The sequence below is a fragment of the Anabas testudineus genome, chromosome 14 (genome assembly GCF_900324465.2).
Source record: "Anabas testudineus chromosome 14, fAnaTes1.2, whole genome shotgun sequence".
NCBI lineage: Eukaryota > Metazoa > Chordata > Actinopteri > Anabantiformes > Anabantidae > Anabas > Anabas testudineus.
The window spans coordinates 17,618,164-17,630,576 of record NC_046623.1 but is presented as its reverse complement, the minus strand read 5'-3'; the positions used below and the strand labels follow the sequence as shown (position 1 = coordinate 17,630,576).

The 12,413-nt window shown below is 38.8% G+C and overlaps 1 protein-coding gene across 2 annotated transcripts in view; it reads left to right on the top strand.

Moving 5' to 3' along the window:
* fstl4 (follistatin-like 4) overlaps positions 1-12,413 on the top strand; it is a 152,226-nt gene that overhangs the window by 121,835 nt on the left and 17,978 nt on the right. For both annotated transcript variants that reach the window (XM_026373559.1, XM_026373560.1), the window contains exons 7-11: positions 2,168-2,334; positions 5,211-5,331; positions 6,950-7,111; positions 10,538-10,672; positions 11,588-11,614. In XM_026373559.1, coding sequence (XP_026229344.1) covers positions 2,168-2,334; positions 5,211-5,331; positions 6,950-7,111; positions 10,538-10,672; positions 11,588-11,614 — 612 coding nt within the window. The remainder of the gene's footprint in view (positions 1-2,167; positions 2,335-5,210; positions 5,332-6,949; positions 7,112-10,537; positions 10,673-11,587; positions 11,615-12,413) is intronic.

Below are 12,413 nucleotides of genomic sequence, written 5' to 3'. Positions count from 1 at the left end.
AGTGCTACTGCTGACTAGACAGTCAAAATTTCAAAGACACACGAGTCATTGAGGTTTAATATCACATGTTGAGTTAGGAGATAAACAGATTCTCTGACTTTTAATAAAAACCTCAACTTTGTGTACGATCATTTACGCTAAGGGTTTTATCTGCTAACATACTGTAACTTGTAAGACTCATTTCCACCAGACTTTTAAAGCTGTTTTACTATTAAGTGAAACCAGATGTCTTATCTGAAGTAAACAGTACAGACCTTACTTCTGTGGACTGTATTTAATTCAATATGAGCAGTGTTCTAGTTGGAATTCACAGTACCACCCTGAAAACACCCCTCCAAGTCATGTCAGATCAATGCTCTTCATCCCTCATTGCTCCACATGGCACTCAAAGCCTGTTCTGCCACCCAAATTACTGCTCAGCTGAATTATAACTTTGTTGGACCTGGCCGTGTACTGTACCCAAGGCATTCTGAAATATCACTGACAGACGGGCTGTCAGCGCGGATGTATCTATCACCTGGAGACCTATGTGAAACAGACAGCTAATATCTAAGGGTCTTTTACAACAGCATTTGTTAAAGTCTGTATCTGGACAGGAACTTCCCCTCATGCATTTCAAAGTCTGTTAGAAGACTTCTATCCTACTACTGACCTCATCACTGAAAGTCTGTTTATGTTTACAAATGTTAGGTTTTAGTATAGTGAAATCATGCTGGTGTTACATAATGTGGTAAATAACCATAAGGTACATCAACAATATGTCGACACTGTGAGTACAGTTTCCATAGGAAATGCTCTGCAACTTGATTTGTGATCTGACAGCCACTCAGCCTTAGACAGATGCCACGCTTGGTATGTGCTGTCAACTGCTTTGCTAATTTTAGCTGAAAGAAATAAACAACACCTGCTGTGGAAGTTTTAAACTCTGACAGCAACGAGACAATTTCTTATTATAGCGTGTGGTAAAAGGTTTTAATGAACAGTAGGAACGCCTAACTCAGGTGACGGAGTTAAAAGCACAGGAAATGTCAAATACATGTTAGTGGTTACTCTCTGCATTAGCTGAACGTGTTAGTCGTTATGTGTAAATCACTGCATTTCAATTTTATATTTCAGTTCAGTTTCTCATTAAATCCTTAATTATTGTTTCCTTTATATTTCACTAATTACAGGTCACGCAGCGATCGCAGTTAGTATGAGTTTGTGTTTGTATACACTCTCTGACCCCCTATTTACCATAAGAATGAATTAGATTGCACAGATGTACCTAATAAAGTGGTCAGTGAGTGCATGTGTGACCTGCTCAGTGTTACGCTTCACTGGTTCAATTTAAATTTCTATCAGGTGTCCTCGTCTTTTCATTTATTCAATCCTGTGTCCGAGTGTCAGTGTCGAACAGAGTTACACACAGACATACAACTTCACATTAATACAGTAATTTGCCGTCATCCATGTCTTTATACCCGTCAACACATTTTATAGCAATTTTTTTTTAAAACACAAACCCACTGTGCTTTTTTATTAGCATGGTGGGTCCCAGAGAAAATAAAAAAAATAGGATAGATTGGGTTAGTTGGTGTTGGTCAGCGATGAACACCGTAAATAGATTTAATAGTGAGAATACAGCATGGTATGGTGTACACTGTGTATATTATATAGCACACTTTACTGTAAAGGCACCAGTTTAATGTCCATTTAAAACAGTGCTGAGTTTAAACTTAGTAAAAGAAAAAAGTTTCCAGACTGTGACTCTGTAGATTTGGTGCCTGGCCACACAGCTTGGCGACAGAAACTATTTATTGTGCCAAGGGGAACCAGTGAAGAATAATTCTTAATTTGCCGTAAAGGTGAATTGAATTGGATGGCCATTTCAATGAACATAAATTTCCCTTAATGAGAAGAATGATATTTGGCTAGCTGTGTGTCCTCTGACACGTGGTCCTTTTTCACACTTGATATTCTTTACTCCCGGACAGCTGTTTATCCTCCCTGGTCCACTAGTAATGAGATGGATTCTTAGAAATGTATTAAGGCTGGCTACAGTTCCACTGCATCAGCACCATCACTCTGATTTGTGATTTTCTCTGCCATCTTTTCTTTGCTTATCTGTCCTCTATTTCTGTCTCTCTAACGCAAATCATCTCCTTTCATGCTCCTGTTCTAACAGAGGTTGTCCAGCTGAGTCTGACAGAGGACCAGCGCATCAGTGTCTCCACGGTAACAGTGGGTCTCAGTGCCGTCCTTACCTGTGCCATCCAGGGGACACTGCGCCCACCAATAATCTGGAAGAGGAATGGCATCATATTAAACTTCTTGGATCTGGAGGATATTAATGTGAGTACATGTTGTTCATGTTTTCTTCATTTGATGCTGGTGATTATTTATATTTATATAAATATATATGTATGTTTTTTTTCTTTCGTTTATGATGGTGATGATGAAGGAGCTTCAGTTGATGGTGATGACGTGATGAAGTGATCCGTGTGATATTATAGTAGTAGTATTATATTATATTAAACCACTATTAGTACTGTAGATTTCTATTCACAGGGGTACAGAGAAACCAAAACACAACTTGACACAAAGCCTAGTTAGTTAAAGCTTTATTTAACCAGGAAATCTCATTGAGACATCAATGACCAAATAATACCAACACACACCATTAGTGTGAAAGTGAAGGAGAGCTCTGGAAGAGAACAGAGGAGAAACAACAATTTAATAAATATATACGAAGGTGCTACCAACAGAATGTGACCGTTTACCTTGATTTGTTTCCACTAACTCCTGAGAAAATATCAGATTATTTATCTGTAGATCTCTTCGTCAGTCAGTCACTAACTTTCTGTCTGCCATTAGGTTCAGGACACTTAACATTACACAGATAATTACTGTATACAATATTGTGAGTAGTACATTTTTAAATGCGGGAGACCTGTCAAAAGCACACACTCCAACAGTGTGCATGCTCACCACAGTAAGCTGTGTGAGTGTGGGTGTATTTGTTTTCAAAATGTTCCTTTATAGAAAGTTAATTAGACAGCCTGATTCATATTTGATAAGCTTCAGCAGTAAGGGGACGCAGTAGCAGAACTCTTCACATTGATTGAAAACAAATAGTCTATTAACACCTTTTTAAAATTAGAAATTCACTTTGCTGCTATGAAAGTGTTAAGAGCTTGGGGAGTTTATCAGTTAATTTCTGATCTTGAGGACACAGTTTCTTTTACGTAATTACAAAATGCTGTCAGGAAATCTTTGGAGATGTGCCATCAGGAATACAGAAAAGCTTTTGCCATATGTATCCTGATGAGCCACCAGCAGCCTAATGAGGAAGAGAAGGGTCTGGAGGACAGAAGAGCGGCAGGAAGATAGTTACAAGAATAGGAAGGTTTCGTGCAAGGGAAAATTTACTTCCCAGCATGTTACATGAAACTGAATTATAGCTTGCTCAGTGTTTAATGAACTATGTGGCCGTGATCCTTTCCACACACTTGACAGCACAGCGCCGACCTTCCTTTACCCACTACTGGATCGCAGTTCACTAATTGCATGTTAATGAGCGGCCTTGTTGGTCCGCTGTGATGATGAGCCGATAAACAATGTCAAGTGTTGAGGTGGAGACTGGAGGAGAGGTGATGGCAACAGAGGTCCCTCAGGCTCTTGACCGTGCATAATGAATTTCCACAGAGCACAGTGATCTGTGTGGAGGAAGGAGACTGGAGTCTAGTCTGTGTTTCTGTTCACATCAAATGTGATTAGTGATTGAGATCACCTCAGTAATTGGTTGTGTGAGGAACGTCTTTATTGTTTCAGTAGTTTTCAGTAATCTGCTGCTGCATTAGTACAAGAAAGAACAAGAGGAACAGCATCATTTTTAAAGTTAGTCAATTTATCCAGTTTAGAAAAACCTTTTCTTCTACAAGAATATTTTGTACTTTAAGAGTATTTATGGATAAATGAAGGATACATAAGCCATTAAGTAATGTAAACGCCATTTTCTGCTCTGCATCGACCAGAAGAGGCTTTTCTGTGATTTATGTACAAGCAGTAATCGTTCTTTCAGAGAATAGGTCAAAGAAGACATAACAACATCGTGTTTTTTAAAAATGATGAATTTAAGTTTTATTCATTAAAATGTGAAGCTTGGTCATTGTAATGTATAATTCTTTCTCTACTTTTCCCATTTCAAAAGTCTAGAACTTTCTTTAAATGAAAATTAAAGCATGTCATTTTCTCCTAAAAGGTTTTTAGTGTGTGCAACATTACTACATTTTATTTACTTAAGGGTGATCAACTGTTTTCTGTTGATACTCGAACAACAACAACTGTCCAAGTTAATAAAATGCAGAAGACAATAATTCATAGTATATGAAAATTGTAATTAAAGTATAATTCAGGGCAGCTCTACACTAAACTATCCTGGTAAACCTGCCTGATGTATTACAGACGGAAGTTTTACCCAAATCGCTCGTTGAGTTTTAAATACCCTTACTTGTATTGTAATACTTGTTACCTTACCCAACTGTAGAGGCTCCCTAAACTTCCCTGATCATCTTTATATCCGTCACAGAGTGACTCTCTGTCAGGTCACATCCATTTCTAGAGCCCTCAGAAAGAAAGCAGCCATTTGTGGTTTCTGTGTCATGACCAGAGCTGCATCAGGACATCTGCTCTGCCACTTTGTGGGACAAACTAGCAAACTATTTAATGCCTTAATCCACCCTAAGCTGTGGCTGGAACCCCCTTGCGACTGCCGCATGCTGCACCAACAACAACTAGCTCCATTCATCAACCTAATGGGCTTTATATTTTTAACCCTTGCCATTTATCAGGCTGAGGCAGCGTGATGAGGGGTGAAAGGAGGATCAAATTCCCCATCGCCTGCTTCAGCTCAACAGGGAAACCATTGATTCATGGTCCCTCTTCCTTTTCACATCACTCTTTTTCTCTCTTATCTTTTCCCATCACTCCCTGCTGTTTTGTGCCTCCTCTCCATACTCTCTCCAAGCATTCTTATGTTTTCGATCAAGCTACCTTCATTTCACCCTCACTCCCTGTGGCTCTTACCCACACCACATTCTTTGCCACTGTTCCCTCTCCTACATCTCCTGCTCTTCTCCTATCTTTGCTCGTTTCCCTCTTTCAGTTCAACCCCAACCTTCTTCATTCCTTACTCAATCTTCCTTCTCCACTTCTTCTCTCTGTTACAGGACTTTGGGGACGATGGCTCCCTGTACATCACCAAGGTGACAACCATCCACATGGGGAACTACAGTTGTCACGCCTACGGCTATGAAGACCTCTATCAGACACATGTGCTGCAGGTGAATGGTCAGTAGTGGTTCATTTCTTACTTAAAGAGGTGGGAGAAGTGGGGACAGAATGCTTCAATTTTATTTGTGCAACTCTGCATTTCCCCTGTGTGGGAGTTTTATTTATGGCTTTCTCTGCTAACAGTGAGACACCTCAGTAAGGATGCAGTGACAGTGGAGAGCTAAAACTAGGGCCAATCTTAAAACTATTACGATAACCTGCTCCTGACTGAAATGTGTAGAAACAACAGATGTTTAAATAAATGCACTAAGTGGAGTGTTGTCACATCACAATGGTTCCTAACAAGAAGAAATGGGCTCAGAGTCGATGAGGATCGAGGAACATGATGAATTGTGTGAGGTCGCACCATATTCACTTAATTCTGTGCAGTGAATTAAACCTACTTAATTTAAAACACATCTGAAAACCAGATGCACTACAGTCTGATTTTGGCAGACTGAACTTTTTAAAATACTTTCTTGCTCATATTAATCATAGGCATGAGGAAATTCATCTCCCCTACCTTTTAGTTTTTATTACTAGGCATCTCTCCAAAGAAAATCTATGGAGAAAGCAATTTGAAAGCCCCCCTACCTGTAGCAACAAATCAAAGTTACAGCCCCTAATTTCTATGCTTTTGTCTTATGGTGACAGCCAGGCAAGAGGGGAAAAATTATTCAATTAAGACAGACAATAGCTGCGATTGTTTTGTTTTTCTGAGATACTAATTGAAATGAATTACTGCTGCATTTTAGACCTTGAACTAAAGAGCGAGAGGGAATTATGGGAAGGGAGTCATGGAGACTGAGTAGGGTCCTGGAGGGTGAGTTATCTGGAGAGGGCAATTACTAAATGTTTGTGTTTGGGATTCAAGGTATTTCAAGCGAGATAGCATGAGGTGAGATAAGGTGAAATGGAAAGGAGCCAAGTGGCACATTAAACTAAGTGGGCGGTTTGCATCCTGTTGTGCTATTAGAGCTTCTTTCCTTCTGAACTGCGATGACGCTGCAGCTTCAGTAGGGGTGAAGTACGCATAGTGTCGAGTCTAATACTCCTACTGCAGTAGCCTCAAATGTGGTTTGTTACTAATTTTAGTTAAATGCCTAAAATTAGGTAATTATAATATCTGCCAGATAAATGTGGAGCAGTAATACGTACAGTAAGTTCCTCGGAAATACAGAAAGAAGAAATATAAAACTTCAACTAACATGCAGCATTTCATAGTACAAGTACAGTACTTGAGTAAATATATGTGCAGCACTATACTAACCAGAAAACTACATCTTGTTCATGTAAACTATTACCTCATATTTCATTTTCCCTCTGGATTTCTCCACATTCATTTCCGGTCTTCTCCCCGGAGGTGATGGTAAGTGGTAGATACGTCCAACATCTATTTCATGCAGAACTCAAGCTGTAATAAAACAGCCCCAGAGCTCTTGGATTCTTGTTATGTGTGAATATATTCCATGCTGAGGTGAGACAAATTCCTCTCTGCCCATTGCGTGTGTGGGTGCTTGTGTTATATTCCTCCAGGAATTATTGTCTGCCATGAAACAGTGTGTAATTATGTTTTCACTCGCTCCTCTCCTCTCTTCCCGTTTGTGTCTGGTTTTGTTTGTGTTTTCGTGTCCAGTCCCTCCAGTCATCCTGGTCTATCCTGAGACACAGGCCCAGGAGCCTGGTGTATCTGCCAGCCTCCACTGCCACGCTGACGGCATCCCGAATCCTAAACTCCTCTGGCTCAAGAACGGCATGGACCTGCAGCCTCGATCCTCCAAACAGCTTTCTCTCATAGGTGAGGAGTTTTTGATTATTTTGAAAGTGCTGTCAGTACATCATCCTTTTAAGCATATACTGTGGCACATCTTGTCATTGCAGTATTTCAGAATACACAGTGTTACCAATCCCAAAAGCAGAGCAGTGTGCCAACTCTGCAGAAATCTTTATAAATCAAGACGATGCATATAGACAACGAAAGCAAAGCTTGAAAATCAAGCTGGTGTTCTGTCAAACTCGGTTCTCTTTCTCTGACAACTGAAGTGCTACTCGTAAACACTAATATTTAGTTGTGCTTTTCATTTATCTGTATTTTATTTCAAGGTGATAGAACTACGATTGCGGTCACCCTCTTCAACTTTGCTCCTCAGATAAAACAAACATCCTTTGTCTTTGACTTGAATGAAGAGGGAAAATAAAATGAGATACATGGTGAGTCAGGTGATGGCAGCTACTTATCCAGGGTGTTTTTAAAGACGCACTCTCAATATCAGAGGGAAGGAGCAGAATGGAGCATGACTATCCTTTTTATGGCCTAGTTCTCATTAAGAGAGAGTTTATTGGCTGTGTGTGGGTCATTACCTGTGGTAATAGCCTGTTATCAACCCTCAGACACTCAAACAAGGGAGGTTCTGCAAGGTTCAGCAACACATAAACACTGTGGTGGCTACGTTTTCAGATTTGCCAACTAATGTGGAGAATGAGAAGAGACAGGAGTCTTGCAATGACAATTTGTCCTTTTTTCACTTCAGATAAGAAAGCAACAAAGAGATTTGCTCTTTAATTTGTACATATCACATAAAATGTCAGGGTTTTAATAAACGCTGTGAAAGTGTCGCCTCTATTTCATTTTTAGCTGAATTCTGTAAAATCTGATCTGCACACTGACAGAGATGAGCATCGATTGTAAACCACAGTTTAACAGTAAATAGAGAAACTGTCCACGGCGCTGAGAGCACTCCAGCCTGCTGTAGATTTTTGCCAGCTATGTCCTGTCGTTTACTTTGTTACACAGCAAACCTCTTAGCGCAGCTGCAGGGCGACATGGACGTGTGACATTCTCAGAGCCGGACGCATTTTGGTAAAGGAGGCTCAACTATTTTGTTCCCAGCCCTGTTTCAAATAAATAATTTAGTATTGTCACATCCCTTCTTATTAAGGAATGGGTGGCTGCATTAAAACCACCAGGTGGTATTAATGTTGTGGCTGATCACAAACATAGGCATTTGGCCAAACAACACTGTCAGTAGTGCAAAATCCATTGTTTTGACAGTTCTAAGAAAACTTCTGAACTAAATCATTTCATGCAAGAGACATTAATTATAATGTGTCTATAATGTATAATATAACGATCTTCTGCTCTTTGATCCTTTCTGTATTGTATCTCAGCTGCTTTTTCTTTTATTATCTTTTGATTCACGCCAATGCATCAGGTTATTTTTACATGTTAAAATGGTGGCTGCCATTTTACTTACTAGTAAGTTAATTGCTTACATGAAAACATAAACCAGTTTATTAAATTTTAATTTGTCATTGTACACATCTGTTAATTTTTTAAAAAGTGTTTTAAATGTGATTAAACAGTTTGTTTTGATATTCTGGATATTTCCGGGCTACAGAAATTAGCTATCAAAAACAACATGGGCCTATTATCACCTTTTAGCAAACAGTTACAGGAACAGGCTCATTATCGTTCTTCTTCAGTCTTCATAGGGACTGGTTCGTTGCTGTTTTCAGTGAGGTCTGTGGAGTAATCCACAGTAATGGACTGTGTTGAACTATTTACATATCGTCACTTCATGAAGTTGTCATGAGCCAACAGTTGTTTATTTACACAATGAGCGGCTACATGCACCATTAACGTTAATTTGGAATCACCTGATGAATATTTACTTTACTTTTTTGTTTCTTTCCCCTAACTCCTGACAGAAATGTCCTGTTATTTAGCTGCTATATACCACATTACGCTCATCAGCCAGTTGCTCAGTTTGTCTGTTTGTGCAAAATAAGGATATGAAGACTAATTTAATGAGTGGTCGACTCAGTGGTTTTCAATAAGAATTGATCTGAACATAATTATATGAATTACAAGTAATTAAAGTGGTGTCTCATTCTACCAAGGCCTGCTCCGAGGCAGTTTTCACTTCAAAGCATTGCACACTTTTCCCCTGATAAAGAGAATTATCAGAATCCAAGACATTTCACTAATGTGAAAAGCGTTGTGTCAACCTCTGTAATGTCTTATTTTACAACTCAGTAAGCGTAAATGAGAAGGTAGAGAGAAAGTTTTCTGTAAAAATGAGCACAACTTGTTTTGTGCGAGTGTCTGTCTTAGTGCTGTAAATGTGAGGATCTGCAGGAAGCTAAGTTTAAGTTTTAACAGGAAGTCGACATGAGGCAGGAGAAAGAGACTGAGAGAGGAGTGTGAACGTTAGAAGCTATAGAAGTTCATAGACGCATCAGGTGACATGCAGAAAGGGATGAAAAGTGAAGCTTCCTTTAATGTTCTTACACATCATGGGCTGTAAGAGCTCAACTGTGATACACACATCATTCAGTCCTGCCACACTATAAAGTGTGTAGTGTTGTTGTCAGTGTGGAGCCACAGCACATACAGAAGGATCAGAGAACAACTGTACATCACAGACATTGATGCAACATCAGAGAGTCTACTTCTGATGAACAACTCTGTGTTAACATGGCAAACATCACCTGTCAGCTCCATCTGACATCACTACTGCAAACAATGCAACAAAAGTTAGAGTTGAATATAAAAAGAAAAGTATTCGTTTTCATTGTGAACTTGAATCTGCAATAATCATTTCAGCCAAACAGCTACTAGAGAGCAACATTATCATTTATTTGTGGTTCCAAGTTGTGTATTTACATTTTTTACTTTGTTTTTGGTCTCTACCAACTCCTGAGCATAAAAAATGCAGCTTTTTCAGCTGCTAAATATTCGATAATGTTCACTAGCTACTCAGTAATTGTTTCTGTTTGTCTGTGTGTCTTTGAGCTGAGGAATTAAACTTTCTCTGTTGTTTTAGAAAATGTTCTGATTTTATCCACTTTTAAGTGTTCAGTGCCTTTTTTAAGTTACTGTACTCAAATTTCCAAAATGTTTATATCAGCCATATCTCCTATAGGAGGCATTTGGGATGTTGTTTTGTTTCTGTTTTTTTGAGGGTAAAAGATTGAACTCAAACAACTGTAACTCTAAATCCTGAATGTTCTCATTACATTTACATGTTACATTTGGTGCAAAATATTCAAGCTAGTTGAGTTTTAGTTAGTTTGAATCTAAGATTCATAATGAGCCTTATTGACCACACTGTAATGAAACACATGTCAGACGTTATTGTGAATCTTTGTTTTATTAAAACATTTTTCATTGCATTACACTCCCATAATGTATCTGTGTCTGTATTATGTTCTATTCTTGTAGCAAACGGCAGTGAGCTCTTCATTGGCAGTGTCCGCTACGAGGATACTGGAGCCTACACGTGCATCGCCAAGAACGAAGTGGGAGTGGATGAGGATATCTCCTCTCTATTTGTTGAAGACTCAGCAAAGAAGACCCGTAAGTCTGACAACTTTCACCCCCAGAAGCATTACACCAAAGGCAGCACCATACTAAGTGATAATGAATGGATTCTGATTCACTTTTAATAAAACCATGTATAAATGTGTTCACATCTGTTGTTGGTTCTGTCAGATGAAATTGCAACCATCTCTGGCCTATACGCTCATAGACAGCTCCAGTATACAGTTCAATTTATAAGTCATTGCAAACTACAAGCTTTGATTTGTCAGGGTTCATGTTTCTCAAATATCTAATGTAATATATAAGCTGACAGAGTGAGTGTCTCAAAAGACAAAAATACTGTTCTTATTGCAGCATAGGAATCAATGCCTGAAGTGCTACAGATGGTTTAACACATCTGTCAGACGTTGATGTGCCTTCATCCAAGCACAAACAAACAATATACAAACTCATGTTTTCTAAAACTGATCATCCCTTAGGTGGTGTGAACAAAACACAGTTTGACAGGACAATTCATATTTGATTCATATCTAACTGAATTTTCATAATGAAAATAGCCAGTAGATGAGTCACTGTGGGGAATGAGTGTAATACACAAATTTAACAAATCTCATACTTCATGTTTCTTTGATACTGCTCTTTCATTAAATTGCATCATTTTGACATCGCTACCTACAAAGAGCTGATCACAGAATTAAACCGAATAATCGATGACTTGTCTTCTCAAGACGAGTGGCGTCTTCATTTAGGAAGAGGAAATATGGCCATGTCAACGGCAGTGAGGAACATTCTGCAGCTGTCAAATATGTTTTGTTTTGACATGACACAAGAGAAATCACCTCCCCTGTTTCGACAGTGTTTGACAATCTGTCTTTTTTTTCCTAAGGTGAATTAATGTTTTCCCCTCTCCTTTTCCCTCCCTTTCCTGTTGCTCGGTGGCTGATTCTGCAGTTGCAAACATTCTATGGAGAGAAGAAGGTAATGCTTTACAGTTCTCTAAATGCTGCTTTATATTCTTGTGAATTTATAAAAAAGGTGGCCAGCCTTTTTTTTTTTTTTTTTAGCTGTTCACTGCCTGCAGCTGGATATTTACACTGTTCAAGATGTTTTCTGTATTGTCCAGAAGAATCACTGAGCTGTTTTCCTTCCAGCAAATCCTTTTACAAGTGTGTTTTCTAATCTCTTTGTCAGATCTCTTGGGGGGATGCACAAGCAGGAATTTATAAGTTTTAAAATTATACCACATGCCTAGTGGTGTCTACAAGAAAAACAACATTGTGGTTTCCAATGCTAAACAAATCCATCTGTTCTTTATATTTTATGTATTGCTACCACATGATCAAGGCCACAAGTACACGTTCACTACAGTTTAATAGCAGTAGTATAATGCAAACATAACATTTTAGATACATCATCATCGCATCAGGTTCATTAAGTTTGATGAAGAATACAGCGTTCACATTATTCGAGCATTTTCCTGCATATGTGCAGTTTGTCTGACACTGTGTTAGAGACTGTTCATTCTGTGATTTACCCGACAATTGATCACTGTCATAATTTTTTCCTGTGACTATAAATGTATGCTCATCATCTCCGCTCATGTGATGTATTCCCGACAACAGCAGTAGCTTGTTGTTCATCTAAATACTTTGACATCAGAATGCGATGCTTAACTCATCAGCAGCCAAGCAGACAGGATGTGAAATGCTTCCTCATGGAGACACAGCTTTTAATTTGATGCCTCTTGCTACAGCATGTTGTGGACATGTTGCTGACA